This window comes from Cottoperca gobio, chromosome 8, assembly GCF_900634415.1.
Source record: "Cottoperca gobio chromosome 8, fCotGob3.1, whole genome shotgun sequence".
NCBI classification, from domain to species: Eukaryota; Metazoa; Chordata; class Actinopteri; order Perciformes; family Bovichtidae; genus Cottoperca; species Cottoperca gobio.
The window spans coordinates 13,040,204-13,057,685 of NC_041362.1; the positions used below are offsets into that span (position 1 = coordinate 13,040,204).

A 17,482-nucleotide genomic window follows, 5' to 3' on the forward strand; every position below is an offset into this window, starting at 1 on the left:
GGAAAGTACGTTTATTGATGCTTTTATTTTTGAACGATTCAAACCGGAAGCCATATTGTGGATGCTAGCGGATCACAAGCTATACGAACCTAAGTTAGCTGCGTTTATCTTCTTGCTAACGTTACTATCGTTAATATTTGTGTGCCGTAACTCTCCGGAGACATGGACGTCGCAATGTTTCAGCTGAGGTCGTTTGTCCTTCAGCGGCTGTACACAGCTGCAGAGGAGATCCTTGGAGAGGTGGAGAAAACCATAACATTAGCTTTCAACGAAGCCGACGTTGGTAACGTGAGATCTGAAGAGGAAGCTGGAAGTCTGCTACACCAGCTACACTTGCGAAAGAAATCAGGTTTGGGACTCATGTTAAATGTGTTGTTTAGTAGTGTTTTGTGTCAGTGTACTCTCCGTCCAAAGCTGTGTTCAACATGTTTAATAACAGGATTAACAAATGTCCAATGCATTATATTGTTTTTCCGGGTTTTTATTTATTCACACCTAAAACCACGTGCCTTTGAGTGACACCGAGGTCGAAACGGGCTGATGTTACGCCGCTGTGGTTAAACTTCACAGGGTGCGTCCCCTCAGCGCCATATCCTGACTGACAGGTCGCAGTGTAGCGACTTGTCTATCACAAGGGTAGCCACACCGTAAAAGCATACCCTGCTTTATCATATATTTTAATCTAAATGGGACCATCATTTACAAAATCAACATCATGCTGTATTGAACAAGACTTGAAACTAGCGATTGAGATCATAAACTCATGGAAAATGTTTCCTGAGCTGTTAAATCAAATGAGGAGTAGGGTCATTGTCTCATAGACTTTTATACAATTGGACTTTTCTTTGAAACCAGTGCAGTTGCCCCCTGCAGGCCATCAGAAAGAATGGCACTTGCATTGATGCTCACTGCAGATCAGGCTGTGCATGCGCACAACGGAGAACCAGTACAAGCAAAAACAAAATAGAAAAATTCTGTGTTGATTTCTTTGTTTATTAGATTCCCCATTTCAAGATGAAAACATGCAGCCGTGTTCCCTATTTAATGCCTACAAAACCCAGGAAAAAACAAACTTTTCTAGTTCCCGGATTAAATAAAGTAATTGAATGATCGGATGATACAAAGACCATATTGCTGCCTGCTCTTCCATGCATGCGCGCGCATACACAATCCACTCACCAAGTACTGTACAAACTCAACTCTGGTGCAGCAGTAGGAATATTTGAATACTGCTTCGCTGTAAAGTACTGTGAGCAACACTTTTACAGAAACTGTCAAAGCAAATTGTAGTTTTTGATATTATGTGTATGTTTTTAGAAATGGAAAGGCTGTTGGGTAACTTTTGCTCCTGTCTCTTTTGCAGCTGCAGAGCCTTCACTGACCAGCAGCACAGTGGAACGTGGAGACGGGTGGGATGCCCCACTGCTGCAGGAGAACCCACGACCCTCAACACCAGAGGAGTCTAACTTCAGCTTGAGTGCTCAGGTCCCGGGACCCTCTCAAACAAGCGCAGATCTGGACAATAATAACTCTAACAACTGTTTGGTTCAGACAGACTTTATTATGCCAGAGATAAAAGAAGAGCAGGAGGAACTTTGGGATGACAGTCAAACACAGGAGATGGCTTTTCCTTCTGAAATTGTGAAAAGAGAGCAAGATCAGCTGGAGGCACAAGTATCATATGAAATGCAGCCAGTTTCTTCAGACTGCTCTGCAGCTCAGAGTGAGAACAATGACAGTGATGAGGAGTGGGTGAACAGCAAAGGAGAACAGACAATTAAACAGAAAGAAAAGATATTGCAAGGACAAAGTGGCGGCATTAATGAGGAGGACCAAGCAGCTTTGCCCCATGACAAAAGTTCTGCTAAAAGTGAAAAGGGACGCCGTTTTTGCCATTTCTGTGGCAAGGGATTCCAGTACATTGGCTCTTTGATGAAGCACATCAAAACGCATGAGAAGAAAACTGATTGCACTGAATGTGGGAAGACATGCCAGTCTAAACAAGAGCTGGTAGCTCATTTGAAAAGTTGTCACAACAAAACATGTTTTTGTGGCATTTGTGGCAAGACTTTTGCCAAAATGCGTTCGCTCCGGCTGCATGAAAAAACACACAAAGGCATGAAAGAGTTTGTGTGTCAAGAATGTGGCAAGACATTTTCACAAAAAGTGCATCTGATTGTTCATATGAGGACCCATTCTGGGGAGAAACCGTATCACTGTGATATTTGTGGAAAAGCATTCAGTCAGAGCACTTACCTTACAATTCATAAAAGAAGTCATTCAGGAGAGAAACCGTACCAATGCGGCCTGTGTGGCAAACTCTTTAACACGAGCAGTCACCTCAAAGTACACATGAGATACCACACAGGAGAAAAACCATACCCGTGTGATATTTGCGGTAAACGTTTTCGCCAAAGCGGGCAGATGACTACACATAGGACCACACATACAGGAGAGAGGCCATATGGCTGCCATATTTGTGGTATAAGATACAGATATGCACCCGGTCTGAAGGTGCACCTGAAAAGTCATGAGAAGGAAGCCGCTGAGTGAAAACAGTTAACCAGGCAGACCATCTCAGAGCTCAATTACAAATCATACATACCGTAAATTCTCAAATAGTAGCCAGGCCCTCTATTTATCTCAACTGCAGAGGGTACTAGTCCTTTATTTAAAGCAGGCTTATATTACAGACCGTTTTATTTAATTCCCTCTTTTTGATATACAGTGCATTCAGAAAGTATTCAGACCCCTTCACTTTTTCCACATTCTGTTACGTTACAGCCTTATAATAAAAGGGATTAAATTAATTTTTTTAATCATCAATCTACACACAATACCTCATAATGACAAAGTGATTTTAATTTTTGGCGAAGTAATTAAGTATTCAGATTCTTTGCTGTGACACTCAAAATTGAGCTCAGGAGCATCCTGTTTCCAATCGATCATCATTCTACAACTTGATTGGAGTCCACCTGTGGTAAATTCAATTGATTGGACATGATTTGGAAAGGCACACACCTGTCTATATAAGGTCCCACAGTTGACAGTGCATGTCGGAGCAAAAACCAAGCCATGAAGATGAAAGAATTGTCCGTAGACGTCTGAGACAGGATTGTGTCGAGACAGATCTGGGGAACGGTATAAAACTATTTCTGCAGCATTGCAGGTCCCGAAGAGAACCGTAGCCTCCGACCATGAGAAACAACATTCTCTGGTCTGATGAAACCAAGATTGAACTCTTTGGCCTGAATGCCAAGCGTCACGTCTGGAGGAAACTAGGCACCGCTCATCACCTGGCAAATACCATCCCTACAGTGAAGTATGGCGGTGGCAGCATCATGCTGTGGGGTGTCTTCCAGCGGCAGGAACTGGGAGACTAGTCAGGATCAAAGGAAAGATGAATGCAGCAATGTACAGAGAGATACTTGCTGAAAACCTGCTCCAGAGCGTTCAGGACCTCAGATTGGGACGGAGGTTCACCTTCCAACAGGACAACGACCCGAAGCACACAGCCAAGATAACAAAGGAGTGGCTTCAGGACAAGTCTGTGAATGTCCTTGAGTGACCCAGCCAGAGCCCGGACTTGAACCCGATCGAACATCTCTGGAGGTACCTGAAAATAGCTGTCAATTGACGCTCCCCATCCAACCTGACGGAACTTGAGAGGATCTGCAGAGAAGAACGGGAGAATTTACCCAAATACAAGTGTGCCAAGCTTGTAGCGTCATACCCAAGAAGACTTGAGCCTGTAATCGCTGCCAAGGTGCCGCAACAAAGTAAAGGGTCTGAATACTTATGTAAATATATTTTAGTTTTAAAGTTTTATTACGCTTTGTCATTATGGGCTATTGTATTGTATTGATGATAAAATATATAAATAATATAATAAGGCTGTAACGTAACAAAATGTGGAATAAGTGAAGGCGTCTGAATGCACTGTAGTATATTTTAGCGTGAAGCTTCATTCCATTCTGATCTGCCCTGTCTTCCTTGTTAAACTTGTTAATGATAGTTTAGAGACTTTGTTTATTTCTTGAAGTATATGATGCTTTTTGTTTTGGTATATAACGGAAATATTTATATTAATTGACTGATTGTCATGTTTTGTTTTATTTGTCGTTTAGTTCAGTCTTTTCCCAGAGTTTGTCGCAACCTGACCCGTTGTTATTGGGTCGCTCATTGGCAGAGTAAAATGCATAACAATGCTGTTATATGTACATTTATTTTCCTTTTAAAATAGAAGAGCGTTATCTTTTTCTACGCTGGTCAGTCCCCCCACCCCGCCACATTCCGTCCCCAAATCGCGGGCTTGTCCCAAATAAATGGAGAGTTGAGAAAGTGAAGGTGAGAGTAGAACATTCGAGGATCATTTGTTGTCATAATGCAACGCAGGGTTGCACAACAAAATGCAGTTGTAGCTTAGTTCATTACGCTACACACGAAAAACATGGCGTAACAAAATCGGTAGTAGTTGTGGATTCCTGAAGTGTATTTTTTGAATTTGCAACAGGAGGAATGTAGAGTTCTCTTGGTCGGATAAAATGGCCGGCATCTTTAACATTTTAAAGATTCAACATCAACATGTACATATCAACATTTAATAGTGTTGCAAAATTGTACGTTCATTATTTTATAAGGTGGAGAAAAGACTTTGCTTTGATGTACTTCATATATTTGACCCATTCCCCTCTCCAGCTGACTGAGTGTATTGCCTTGCTGCTTATATGTCCTCATTATTCATTGCATGTTTGTCATGAGGTGGTGAGAAACGTGACATTACACTCACAATTTGTTCCCCTTTGTCATCAATTTGTTAGATCAGCTTTTGTCTTGGGTCAGCTTAATCTGTTTTAGTTTATGTTAAGTTAGTATAGCCTGACATATGTTCTGTTCAGTGGGTCCAGAACTGTGTTGCTTATTTTGTAAATTCTGTTGAACTTTTGGTTAATAAACTCTATATTTTTAAAGACTCACCTGTGACTCCTCATGTCTGCCAGCTGGGTCTCTCACATTGAGCCTTCACTGTTTGAACCGTTTGTTGCTTTCCAACATATTTACGCAGATCGACAAAACAAACAATTAAAGGCTACATTTTATTTATTTGTTTAATCTTTGTTGCGGTGATCATTTAATGACAGAATCAGGCAGACATTTGTATACACTGATCCAAGACCTAAGTACCAGGAGGTTTGTCAAATAAAACTTACCAGCAGAGTTAATCGACAGGATGAGAAAATCCACCAAATAATCAGGTGTGAACATTGTAGAAGCCAGTTGTCTCTGTCCAGTCTACAGTGTGTACGTCACAGATTTAGTGTCTGTCCGTCACTCTGCAACACATATGTAGAGATGGAAGAGGTCAGAGTTTTGCATAGACTCCTCCTCAAAGAGAAACACAGCAAGTCCTGATACAATATGATTTATACCATTCTTTAATACTACGATTATAATCATGATTCATTTTTTATTATGAAGATGATTTTTAAGTTATTCAACAGTCATTTTAATTTTTACTCAAATCAGATGCTATCATTTATCCACATACATTCTCATTACCTGCTGTTAAAAATCAATAGTGGGAACATTATCATCCATTCTTGTTGTGGAAAAGCACATGTTAAATGTAACCCTACAGAACAGGACGTCACTAACAGCTGTTGCTTTCATAGTGTATGTTTAGAGACACTGTCATACTTTCTTTACTGTCATCTGACTTCTGGTCTTCTGCTGCCACCTGAAGGTTCTTGTGAATATAAATAGTTTTTGTAAAGCCTCTGTGCTTCCTTTAACCAGTGTGTGTTTCGCACAGTAATACACAGCAGAGTCCTCTGGCTTTAAGTTGGACAGTCTCAGATGCACCAAGCTGTTGCTATCATCTCTACTTATTTCTACACGTCCTTGCACACTGCCGGCATAAGTATTACTACTCGCAGAAGTGTAGCCGCTCCCTATCCATTGCTTTTGCTGCAGGTTGTCTGATCCAGTTCATAACACAGCAGCTAAATGTGAAGCCAGATCCCCGGCAGGAGAGACTGAGAGTCTCTCCAGGCTTCTTCACTACTGAACTGGAAGGAATGGACTCCATACTCTGACCTGTACAACCTGATGAGATGAAAGGAGAGAGGAACCACAGAAGAAAGTGAGACAGTCATCTGGGAAGCTGGACAGAAGTACACTACACACAGTGAACATTTGCATCAGGACATCACGGGGAGGGAGGGGCTCATGCAGGCTCTGTCATAGTTCAATTATTATTTTCTTAAACAGATCCAGCAGATTTGCTCTTCTAAAATTTGACTGACTCAAATGAGTTACATATTGGCTATTTTTCAATTCACCTCTGAATTATTTTTGGGAACTTTTCATGAATTCTAAAATCTTCTGTTTGATTCAGAAATTCCTTAATCATAAAAAAATACATCTCATAGTAATTGCAAAATCTATTGAGTTATATTTGTTTTCATTTAATTTATTCAATTATTTCACTGCAAACACAAGTGAATGGAAAGCAAGATAAACTAAATGAATATTTGAGTTTTGCAGCAGATGGTTGAAGACCTATTTCTTCTTTCTTTCTTTTTTTTACTGCCAAAGGTTTCAGTATTCAGATTGCGTGTTTTGAAGCCACAGACATACAGAGAAACTTGGAGCCTCCAGAGGAAATTAAGTATCTCGGAACTAAAACGTGCACAAAAAAGTAAAAGGATTGGAAATATCAGTTTTGACAATTAGCTAAACCATTTAAATACACAAATGCTGTTTATTGTTCAACTGCTTTGTTCTCTGAGGAGGCATTTTACTGAAGCTTTATTATGGAATAAGCAATACCTATTTAGTCATTTGATTTCTACGTTCATATCGCTGTTTTAGAAATTCTAATACAACATTAGTGGATCTCACAAAGTGTTCAGTGTAACTGCAGTGTATATTTGTTGTGTACTAGTTGAAGGAAGGACATTAATCATGCGAGATAGCTGTAATAATGATGAGAGCTGCAGGATTTTGTGCAGCTGCTCAACCAGCTCCAGTCACTGTGAGTCTCGAGCACAATAATAAACAGCAGCATCTTCAGTCTTCAGACTGCTCATCTGCAGATACAGCTGCTGTCTGCTGTTGTCTCTGGAGATGGTAAACCGGTCCTGAACTGACTGAGAGTAGTAAAATAAATAATGCAATATTGCTGCTGTTTATAAATAAATATTAAAATAAAAGTTATCATTAAATTGGTTTCACATGTAGTATGAAAACTACCCTGGCTTTCTTTGAGATCAACAGCATCTCATGTTTCCTAAAGTTGTGTTTTTCTCAAAGTTGAATTTTTCTGTCATAACAATGAGAACAGACTTTTTATGCATCTGTTTTGAGGGAAATTCTGACATCCAGCACATTTTCAGTGGTGAGCTGTGTTTCACTTTATAGCTTCTGTGTTTTAGGATTGTTCTTGTGATTAAAAGTTAATTAAATTAAATTATGTAAATGCATAATATTATTAGATGGTGCCACCACCCTCATTAATAGCAGAGACCCACTCCTTCTCCAGGAGCCTGTCTGATGCAGGTCACTTGTCACTAAATGTGAATCCAGATGTTGTACATGTTAATCTGTGAGATGCTCAAGGCCTTTTAACTGCTGGTTGTTATGCATAATATTATTAGACCAAAAAATGATTTTTACACAAACTAAATTCAGAGGAGAGATTCAACTTCTAGTGATTTGTTTTTCAATACTTGAATAGTTTAATGTTTAACAACATATGCAAGTATAGATCAGTGTTAATTGTGGAAATAAATACAATGATGTATCAGGAATAGCTATTTCCAAGTATTTTTATATATATATATATATATATATATAGATTAAAAAAAGAGTTGATATTAAATTCAGTTAAAAACATTTTAAAGTAAGACGTCTTTTTTAACTAATATGATAAATGATGATTGTTGTTTGTTGATAATGATGTTTCTCAGAGCTGGTTTTCATCATTGTATTAAACACTACAACAATTTATAATGAAAATGTAATTCTTCCTTGTTCTATACCAGCACAGTAATGACGAGAGCAGGATTATTGCTATTTCCAAGTATTTCATAAATAAAAAAAATAAAAAAAGAGTTGATGTTAAATTCAGTTAAAAACATTTTAGGAACAATCAGTATATCAAAGAAATGAGAAACTGAGACAAGTTAATGTTCTCAGTGGTGGTGTTAAATACAGGAAGTAGTTTTTGTATGAGTCTCCTGTCACTGTCTCTCACTGTGTGTCTCTAGCACAGTAATACACTGCTGTGTCCTCGGTCTTCAGACTGTTCATCTGCAGATAGACTTTACTGCTGGAGTCGTCTCTGGAGATGGTGAATCTACCCTGGACTGACTGGGAGTAATAGATAGGAGAACTAGATGTGCCGATAGAAGCAACCCACTCCAGTCCTTTTCCAGGAGCCTGTCTGACCCAGGCCATATAGTAGCTGCTTAATGTGAATCCAGATGTTGTACATGTTAATCTGTGAGATTCTCCAGGCCTTTTAACTGCTGGTTCAGATTCTGTCAGAGTCTGACCATCAACACCTGTCAAAATAAAAATATGCGTGTCACACGTTACATTGGTAGCACAAATGAAAATATGTCAAATCATCATCAGTGAAAGTCTTCACCTGCCCAGCAGAAAGTTAGAAGCAGCAGTCCTGTCCTGTAGTCCATCATGTTGAACTGTGTGTCCACTGTTCTCTGTCCTCCTCTCTGCAGTCACATAAGTAGAGGTGGAAGATCTCTGAGATTTGCATTAACTCCTCCTCACAGGGAGGACACAGCTGGAATGGACATGATCTCAAATAGTGATTGGTGAATGTACTGGAGAATGTCATTTGTGTAATATGTGAACATTAACACATCAACAATCAATATTAAGCACATTTATTTAAACTCAACAGATGTTCCACACTGGGACTGGGATAATAATTCTGATGGGGAATCTAACGTCCAGGTCAAACTCCACACATTCACAACAGACCATGTATACTGGTAACATATCTTTAGTTTTTATTACACACAAAAACTGCTTCAGAAAACATCCACAATGATTTACAAAGTCTATAATATAGTAAAATATATAATTGTTGAGTGTTTTTTGCACCTTGCATTTCCTCAGAGCTCTGACTGGAGAAAATAGTTAAGAGGTCTTTATTTATATATATTTTGTTTGTTTCCATGAATATACATCGTTTGCTTTCCTACATAGCATCATTAGGTGTTTATTTCACTTATTTCCTTAAAACATATAAGCTCTGGAAGTGTAGCTCTAATTGTATGACTTGCTCAGGGCGGCTCTGCTCGTTTGTGTTTTTTAACCACTTAAACAACCATGTCCTTTGCTCCTGAACATATCTGCAATTTTGCAGCATTTAGCAAATGATCATCTTTCCTCAGCGATCATTTCTAGTAATTTGTGTAATTTGAGTAAAAAAAGCATGTGTTCATTCAAATCAAAAGAAAAAACAAACATGTATTTCTTTATTGTGTCTATCAGCCCAGTAAGAAAGTCTACTGCAGGATTTTGTACAGCTGCTCAACCAGCTCCAGTCACTGTGAGTCTCGAGCACAATAATAAACAGCAGAGTCTTCAGTCTTCAGACTGCTCATCTGCAGATACAGCTGCTGTCTGCTGTTGTCTCTGGAGATGGTAAACCGGCCCTGAACTGACTGAGAATAGTATTTTCCGCTCCCAGTGTCAGCAGCAGAGATCCACTCCAGTCCTTTTCCAGGAGCCTGTCTGACCCAGGCCATATAGTAGCTGCTTAATATGAATCCAGATGCTTGTACAGGTCAATCTGTGAGATTCTCCAGGCCTTTTAACTGCTGGTTCAGATTCTGTCAGAGTCTGACCATCAACACCTGTAAAAATAAAAATATGCGTGTCACACGTTACATTGGTAGCACAAATGAAAATATGTCAAATCATCATCAGTGAAAGTCTTCACCTGCCCAGCAGAAAGTTAGAAGCAGCAGTCCTGTCCTGTAGTCCATCATGTTGAACTGTGTGTCCACTGTTCTCTGTCCTCCTCTCTGCAGTCACATAAGTAGAGGTGGAAGATCTCTGAGATTTGCATTAACTCCTCCTTTTTGATTGAACATTGACCCCTGTGAACTGTGTTTTATGTAATTTTTTGTTAAATAATCATCTCTAACAATTAAAATGTTGTTTACATTACACTTTGTAGCATTTTAATTTATTTATTTAATTCAGTTTTTTCCAATGCAATTTACAAATAATGGATTACTGCTACTGTTTATAAATAAAAGTAGTTAACATTGTTATCATTTAAAAATGGTGTCAGTTCATGTAGTATGTGAATCATCTTGTAGGCAAGGTTTAAGATAGGCAAACAACATCTCATGTCTCTTACATTTATCTTTTTTGATCAAAGCTGACATTTTGTGTCACGATAATAAGAACAGTATTTCATGCATTTGTTTTTGGAGGGAAACTCTGAAATCCAACACGTTTCAGTGGTGTGCTGTGTTTTGGCTTGTAGCTTGTGAATAAATCTCATGCACAATATTATTATACCCAAAATTGATTTATAAACAATTAAAGTTTAGAGCAGAAATTCAACTTCTAAAGACAATTCAACTGACTTTATTTCATTCAGTCTACTTGAAAAGTTTAATATTTAACTATTTATAAAATGTAATTAAGTTTTCATCCTGGGAAAACTTACAGTGATGTATCAGTGATTATAACCTCCACATATTTAAACTGAAGTTACAGTGAGCTGGTGTTGGAGTCATTAGTGGTCTGAGGGCTCCTCCTCTGGTGGCTTCATGTTACAAGTGTTCAGGCACTGAGGGGTTTTTGTTCAGCTCTACTGATGGTGTGTGTCACTGTGTGTCTCTGGCACAGTAATACACAGCAGAGTCTTCAGGCTGCACATTCTGTCCGTTTAGAGTCACTGTCTTGCTGGAAGAGTCCAAGCTGATACTGAACTTGTTCTTCAGTGAATCTTTGTAGTATGCAGTGTATCCAACACAGTTGCTTCCAATCCACTCCAGTCCTTTCCCTGCAGGCTGTCTGATCCAAGCTGTGTAGTAGCCTGCTCAGAGCATAAGAGACCTGACAGCTGATGGTCAGACGTTGACCTGGCTGCACAGTCACAGAGGCCGGCTGTGTCAACTGCTCACACTTCACACCTGTGGAGGAAAACATGTTGAATATTAAATGAGTGTGATAACAGTGAACAGTCAGTGTGCTGTGATCATACTGTCAGTGTCTCTGCCTCAGTGAGACTCACAGGATCCAGCAGCCAGCAGCAGCTAGCAGAGCCACAGAGAACATGGTTGGTGTTGAAGGTGATCTGATGGGAGCTTCTCTACTTCTGCTACAACTGACAGCATGATATCAAGTACTTTATAGCAGACTGTGAGGAAGTTCACTTTGCATAGAGAAGGACACTGACAGGCTATAAAGGAGGGATACACTGTCCTCTCACAAGTAGTCAAAGCTTGGAAGGACAGTATGTTATGAAAAAAATGCCTACACCTATGAAAGAAGGTATATTTATTATTTAAAACATCGTTTCGTTCTTTACGGCTGCAATTCTTAAGTCTCACAATCCGTTCTGTGTTTAACTGTTTTTCCAGTCATTATGTGTTTAATCAAAAAGTGTGTCTTTTCGATCATTATTTTGCTATTACAATTTCTTCTTTTAATAGTTTCAATATAACAGAAAATGCTTCACACCTGCCTCACAAACTAACAGATGGGAATAATATTAACCAGTACAATGTTGGTAGAAACCATAAAAAAGAGGAAGTCACTAACCACAACCTCAGCTGGTGCTTTCACATTGTGTTATTTTCTCTCCTTGTGTGTAGCTATAATGCAATACTGGTTTGTCATGATATTTTACATTTAATATATTTTGCTGCCCTCTGTCGGTGATTGTTAAAATAGATTGAGGTTTTTGTAAAGCCTCTCTGCTAACAATAAACAGTGTGTGTGTCTGTCACAGTAAAACACAGCTGTGTCCTCCGGTTTTAGGTTGGACAGTCTTAGATACACCACACTGTTGCTATTATCTCTGGTGATTTATATACGTCCTTGCACACTGCTTGCATAAATTGTTTTACTTGCATCATAGTAAATAAGCCCCATCCATTCAAGCGCTTTTCCTGAAGGTTGTCTGATCCAGTGCATTCCATACTGACTGAAATCAAATCCTGTTCCCCTGCAGGAAAGACTCAGTGCCTCCTCAGGCTTTTTCAACACTGAAGTGGAGGGTATGGACTCCAGAGACTGGCCATTCAAACCTGCCAAATAACCACAAGTAAAAAAAAGACGAGTGAGAACGAGACAGGAATAAATGCCAGAGCTTTAAATGTGTGCATTTGCAACACTATTGCAGCATGAACTTCAGCGACTTACAGGGCAGACAGACTGCTGTCAGCAGAATAATCAGTGTGGTGGACAAAAACTACAGGAACAATTAGAAAATCAATCAATCCTCTTTGAATCAGCACCACTTTGATCTTACCAAATTAATTGTATCATCAACCAACACAAAATAAATGAAATGTTTTCAATTTTAACTTTGTCTTATGTGACATAGTTTCTTTAAATGGACAAAGTCTTATTCACAATTTTCAGAGAGAAATGACATTTTATTGTATGTGGTGATTTTGATGTGTGTATATGCAGTGTACTTATATGAACACAGGATCCATGCAGTTATGTTAAAAGATATGAAATGTGATTTCATGGCATTATCTGGCATTCAGCTCATGATGTCAGATAAAGCTGATCCTGTTTATATACAGCACAAACCAAATTCACTTCATTTGAAATTAATTTCCATGTTGGATTTGTTTGATCAAATTGGTCATGCGCTGATTTATTTCATTCATGGGCTTCTCATGCAATGCAACAAACAAATCAGCTTCAAATTTGATCAGTGTGTGTACAATCTTCTTAAATTGCACAGAACCTTTAATTTTGCCAATGCATTTGTGGTTATGTAATTTGCTGATTATGTTTATTCTCATATGAAAATACAGTGAACAAGTGTGCTAAGTGCTCCAGTCATCAGATAACTTACATGCTGAGATTCAAAAACACCATACTAGAAAACACTTATATGTATTTAGAATAATATCACATTTCAGAATGTCTAGCAATAAAACAATGGTCTTATTTCCCCCCCACATTTACAGAAATCACTTATGCTTATTTGCAATGGCATATGATTCACAATCCTTTTAGTACTCGATGTTTGTCCCTCTCCACTTTCCCATCTGTTGTATTCTGTTTTGTTTCATGTAGTGATAACGGATAGAAAGCTTTACCCAGACCGTCATTTACTCTGCACCACGTGAAACTGCAAACAATAAGCAAATGCGTATATGTATTCTACATGGGTTTCTTTCTTCAAAAGGAATAAGGATTTAAATCCAGAGAGGTGCGAGATAACTAGTTTTATCATAAGTAAACAGTATCAAATGACAACAGTTCTTGTTTATGACGTTTAAATGTATTTATTCTTTGTGAAAAAGCTTTTAAAAACAACAGTAATGTTTTGTTTATGAAATTCTTTATATGCACAGCATTAAGCCCCATCGTTCTCTTCCAGACCAAAGCTGCAGAGATAATCCATATGAGACCTCATCCCCGCTCTCTGACATACGCAGATCACTGCTGATCACGGTTTGCACACAGACACATGCTCACACAGGAAAAATACTGCATGATAGAGCGTCATATAATTATTTTTAATAAAGAAATTCACAAGAACAAGTAGCCGAAGATTTCGACTGAGGCTGTCATCATGAGTATTAAACAAGCCTGCATCTTTCTCAGGGGAGGATCGAGGAGACAAGTAAGTCAAAATGAGTTTTTTGGTTTTACACTACAGTTTATGATTTTATGATTTATTTTTACAACTAACCTGTTTTTAGAGTTTTCTAGATATCAAATGAATTAAGGAAATACAAGAAGTATACAGTATATTATTATTATGTTTTCTTTGGTTTACCAAGAACGTTTGCAATTGATGAAACAAATATTGTTGTGTTTATATGTTCAGTTACAGTAGGATAATAGCAAAAGAAGCTTTAAGGAATCATATTGTGGAGTAGAGGTGGGACAGGCAAACCTTTGAGCTGGTGCATTATGCAGATGTAATGGCCTAATTTTACATTTACACAAAACCATAATAATTTCATATAAAAATGAAAACATATTTACACAGTTTGCATTCTGCACTCTCAGTTACACAAACTTATAATATATTTTTTACCAGTAATTGAAATGTATAGGAAACTTGCTGATGTAGTAATCCCAAAATGAATATACTGTTCAACAATCTAGCCCTAACATTTGTTATGCATTATGTGTGATTTGAGTGTGTGATTTAAATAAAACTGGTAAAAAAAATTGCATTTATTCCCCATTTGTATACTTAATTCCTATCTTAAAAACAATCTATTGACAGAATGTAGATAATTGCTGATTAAATAACAACACTTGTACATTTTGTGGTAAACTACTGTGTCTAAAACATACTAACATAATTCCATATTTTTATGTGTTGCAGACAAGGGCTCTTACAAACGATGAGCTTGACGGTAACTACAGTCTTTTATGCTTTCAGATACACTTATTCTGTGTAATACTGTTCTTAATCTACAATCTATTTTTTATTTTTGTAACAAACATCTTAATTTTGTGTCTCTCTAGAGTTACGTGAGGCTTTTGTAGAGTTTGATAAAGACAAGGATGGTTTCATAACCTGTAAGGACCTGGGAAACCTGATGAGGACCATGGGTTACATGCCGACGGAGATGGAGCTCATAGAACTGAGTCAGAACATCAACATGAATTGTGAGTAAAGTCCGGTGTTTATGAGGAAAAAGCAAAAAGATGTTAGTTGTTGAAGTTGTTAAAAAATATAATACATCATTTTAATATGGGTATCTCCCTTTTTGGATGCCATTTTTGTAGGTTTTGGAGAATAAAAGAAAAAAAAGGTCATTACTTTTTTTTCAAACTTGTACTTCTTTTATTTTTTGCCACAATGTGTTTCAAAATATAATGTAAAACATATTTAAGACAGATGTTTTGTTTTGTTTGAAAGTTTCAGGAAATGTGTCTTTCACGCTCTCCTTAACAATGGTCTCCTGAGACACAGAGCATATTTGCATATTTCTACTTTGAAAGTAACCGGACAAATGTTGGTAGGAACAATCACATGTATGTATCACCTTCTGGCTTACCCTATGTCAGCGGCTGACATACATTTTACAGCAAAGCACAGATACAATCGTTGTTATACTATATATGAATGTGAACCATGAGCATTTATGAAGTATGTCTCTCCTCTGAGATGTTTAATAAGTCAATAATAACAAGGACAATAAATGTCAAGAAGACAGAAGTGGCATAAGTGTGCTTGCATGTATGATTAAAATTGTCACATTGACTATGGCAGCAGAGTTAAAGCACTAATTGCCAAAGATTGATTTCTCCAACAGTAAGCTAAAAGCAAGTCATTTTTGATATTCAGAATGCTGTTATAGCACCCAAACTTTGCTTAAACTGTGTTCTCTCGCTACTCTCTGCTTATAGCTATATTAGAAACATAATTTATCTTATCACAGTGGGGGGACGAGTGGACTTTGACGATTTCGTGGAACTAATGACCCCCAAGCTCCTTGCTGAAACTGCAGGGATGATTGGGTTGAAGGAACTTAAAGAAGCATTTCGAGAGGTGAGCTCAACACATCTCTCTTTTTGGTCTCTGGCACCCCATGGTGGATATTAAATGAACATACTGTAAAACGCTGAAATCTGGCAAAACATTATGTGATGATTTCAATATGAGTTTGAAAGCTTTGTTTTGTTTTCTTCTTTCCCTCTCCTTCAGTTTGATATGGATGGTGACGGTTCTATTACATCTGAGGAGCTGAGACATGCCATGATAAAGTTACTAGGAGAACAAACCAGCAAACATGAAATTGACGCAGTGGTCAGAGAGGCTGACAACAATGGAGACGGAACAGTTGACTTTGAGGGTGAGAGAGAAATACACACAAACACACATGCACACACACAGATTAAGACTTTTTTATAGCCTTATATAAATGATTTGAGTTGCTCTGTGAAGTAACATGAATTTATTATTTTCAATAATCTCTGGTTAAAATAAATGGCTACAAATTTGAAAGTGTGGTTCAATAAATTCAGCAAAAACATCATTATTTATTATCATTAGTATGGCTCACTGGCACACCCAATCAACGATTCATGTTATTACTCTTAGCTGTGCTCTTCTTGCTATGACTTGTCACAATGTCTGCCATGAAAAAAACATTACTGTTCAATGCCAAAGCTGGACATAGTATGTTGTGTGGAGTTTTCCTAGCTAGTTGTTCTCAGTTTGCTATAAAACTACAAGAACATAGCTAATCAATGTTTTCTCTATTCTCCTTACAGAGTTTGTGTCAATGATGTCGCAGAAATGAGGACACCAGAATTAATAGATGATCATGAATTGAAGAGGATGCATTTTCTATTTAATTCTATGCTGATGATAGATTACTTCTTAAGAATCATTTTACTTTATTTTCCTGTTATTCATTTGGAATCTGCATCATACACAAACACCCGCTTATTGATTTCAAGTGTTCAAAAAAGCTTTGTTCTTTCTGTTAAAATGTAGGGATATAACATTGTTAAGATGTGATTGGCAGCTCTAGACAGCCATGCCCTTAATGTTTTGATTATTTCAGTTCATTTGAAAGGTTTATTGTGATCTAGTTTGCCTTGAATCCCCCATACCTGTCCCAGAGCAATCAGTGCACACGTCATTGTCAGCTGTTCATAAAGTAATAAATGTGTGAAATTAGAGGTGTCTGTGATGTCCAGCTAAGTATGTCGGCATAAGTACAGGGAGCAAGAGTTGGGTGTGGGTGTGCTGTGATGGCTTTGGAGAACTAAGGTAAAACCAAATGGTGTAAAAAATATATTTTACAGTCTTTGCTATTCAAAGATGACGCAAGTGAAATTAGTTGACATGTTAATGTCTCAGTCATAATTTTGACTTGGCTGTTGAGATGAACACTATTTACAAAACTTGTAAATATTATAACTCAGAACAGAGCATAAGCCAACAGAAGCCAGTAGAATAATAGGACTCTGCAAGCATACTGTTGCGGGCTGAGGACCATCCTCTCATGAATAGTCTGCCTCTGTCATCTCCAGCTTTTCTTTATAAGTTACATTTGAGCAAACCCCACTCACTCTTATTCACATTGAGGGAAAAAATAATAGGGAAGATAAGCCCATAGTATTTCATGATACTATGCATCAGATAATGATGTGTGGGCGGCGTGGCAGGGAATGAATTATGTGCATCATGCTTCTTTCTAAGAATTATCAGTTGGTATTTTCTCCATGGGGTTATTGGCTGTGGACAATGACAATGGCTCTTCCT

General features: G+C 37.9%; 2 protein-coding genes, 3 pseudogenes and 1 gene segment (V, D, J or C); 2 read left to right on the forward strand and 4 right to left on the reverse strand.

The window, feature by feature from the left end:
* Positions 1–72: 72 nt before the first annotated feature.
* On the forward strand, positions 73–4,976 carry LOC115012107 (zinc finger protein 79-like). The gene is made up of 2 exons (XM_029437567.1): positions 73–349; positions 1,364–4,976. Exons 1-2 carry the CDS (start codon positions 163–165, stop codon positions 2,551–2,553), a joined length of 1,377 nt encoding a protein of 458 aa, XP_029293427.1. The 5' UTR covers positions 73–162; the 3' UTR covers positions 2,554–4,976.
* A 2,055-nt stretch (positions 4,977–7,031) lies between these two features.
* LOC115011806 (immunoglobulin heavy variable 3-43-like) lies at positions 7,032–7,983 on the reverse strand (annotated as a pseudogene).
* Positions 7,984–8,161: 178 nt separating this feature from the next.
* On the reverse strand, positions 8,162–8,787 carry LOC115012116 (immunoglobulin heavy variable 3-21-like). The segment is given in 2 exon segments: positions 8,162–8,567; positions 8,654–8,787. Coding segments are annotated over 2 exon segments (363 nt in total).
* A 694-nt stretch (positions 8,788–9,481) lies between these two features.
* LOC115012124 (Ig heavy chain V region 914-like) lies at positions 9,482–10,025 on the reverse strand (annotated as a pseudogene).
* Positions 10,026–10,557: 532 nt separating this feature from the next.
* LOC115012126 (Ig heavy chain V region 5A-like) lies at positions 10,558–11,331 on the reverse strand (annotated as a pseudogene).
* A 942-nt stretch (positions 11,332–12,273) lies between these two features.
* On the forward strand, positions 12,274–16,894 carry cabp5b (calcium binding protein 5b). Its single transcript, XM_029437570.1, has 7 exons — positions 12,274–12,322; positions 13,622–13,867; positions 14,585–14,615; positions 14,728–14,871; positions 15,648–15,757; positions 15,914–16,061; positions 16,483–16,894. Exons 2-7 carry the CDS (start codon positions 13,817–13,819, stop codon positions 16,509–16,511), a joined length of 513 nt encoding a protein of 170 aa, XP_029293430.1. The 5' UTR covers positions 12,274–12,322; positions 13,622–13,816; the 3' UTR covers positions 16,512–16,894.
* Positions 16,895–17,482: the final 588 nt, after the last annotated feature.

Excerpts from the sequence above, each read along its gene's own strand:
- cabp5b (XM_029437570.1), top strand. The coding sequence starts at position 13,817 with ATGAGTATTAAACAAGCCTGCATCTTTCTCAGGGGAGGATCGAGGAGA. Across the intron at positions 13,868-14,584 it reads GGGGAGGATCGAGGAGACAA|ACAAGGGCTCTTACAAACGA; the intron begins GTAAGTCAAAAT and ends TATGTGTTGCAG. Across the intron at positions 15,758-15,913 it reads TTAAAGAAGCATTTCGAGAG|TTTGATATGGATGGTGACGG; the intron begins GTGAGCTCAACA and ends CCTCTCCTTCAG.
- LOC115012107 (XM_029437567.1), top strand. The coding sequence starts at position 163 with ATGGACGTCGCAATGTTTCAGCTGAGGTCGTTTGTCCTTCAGCGGCTG. Across the intron at positions 350-1,363 it reads ACACTTGCGAAAGAAATCAG|CTGCAGAGCCTTCACTGACC; the intron begins GTTTGGGACTCA and ends TCTCTTTTGCAG.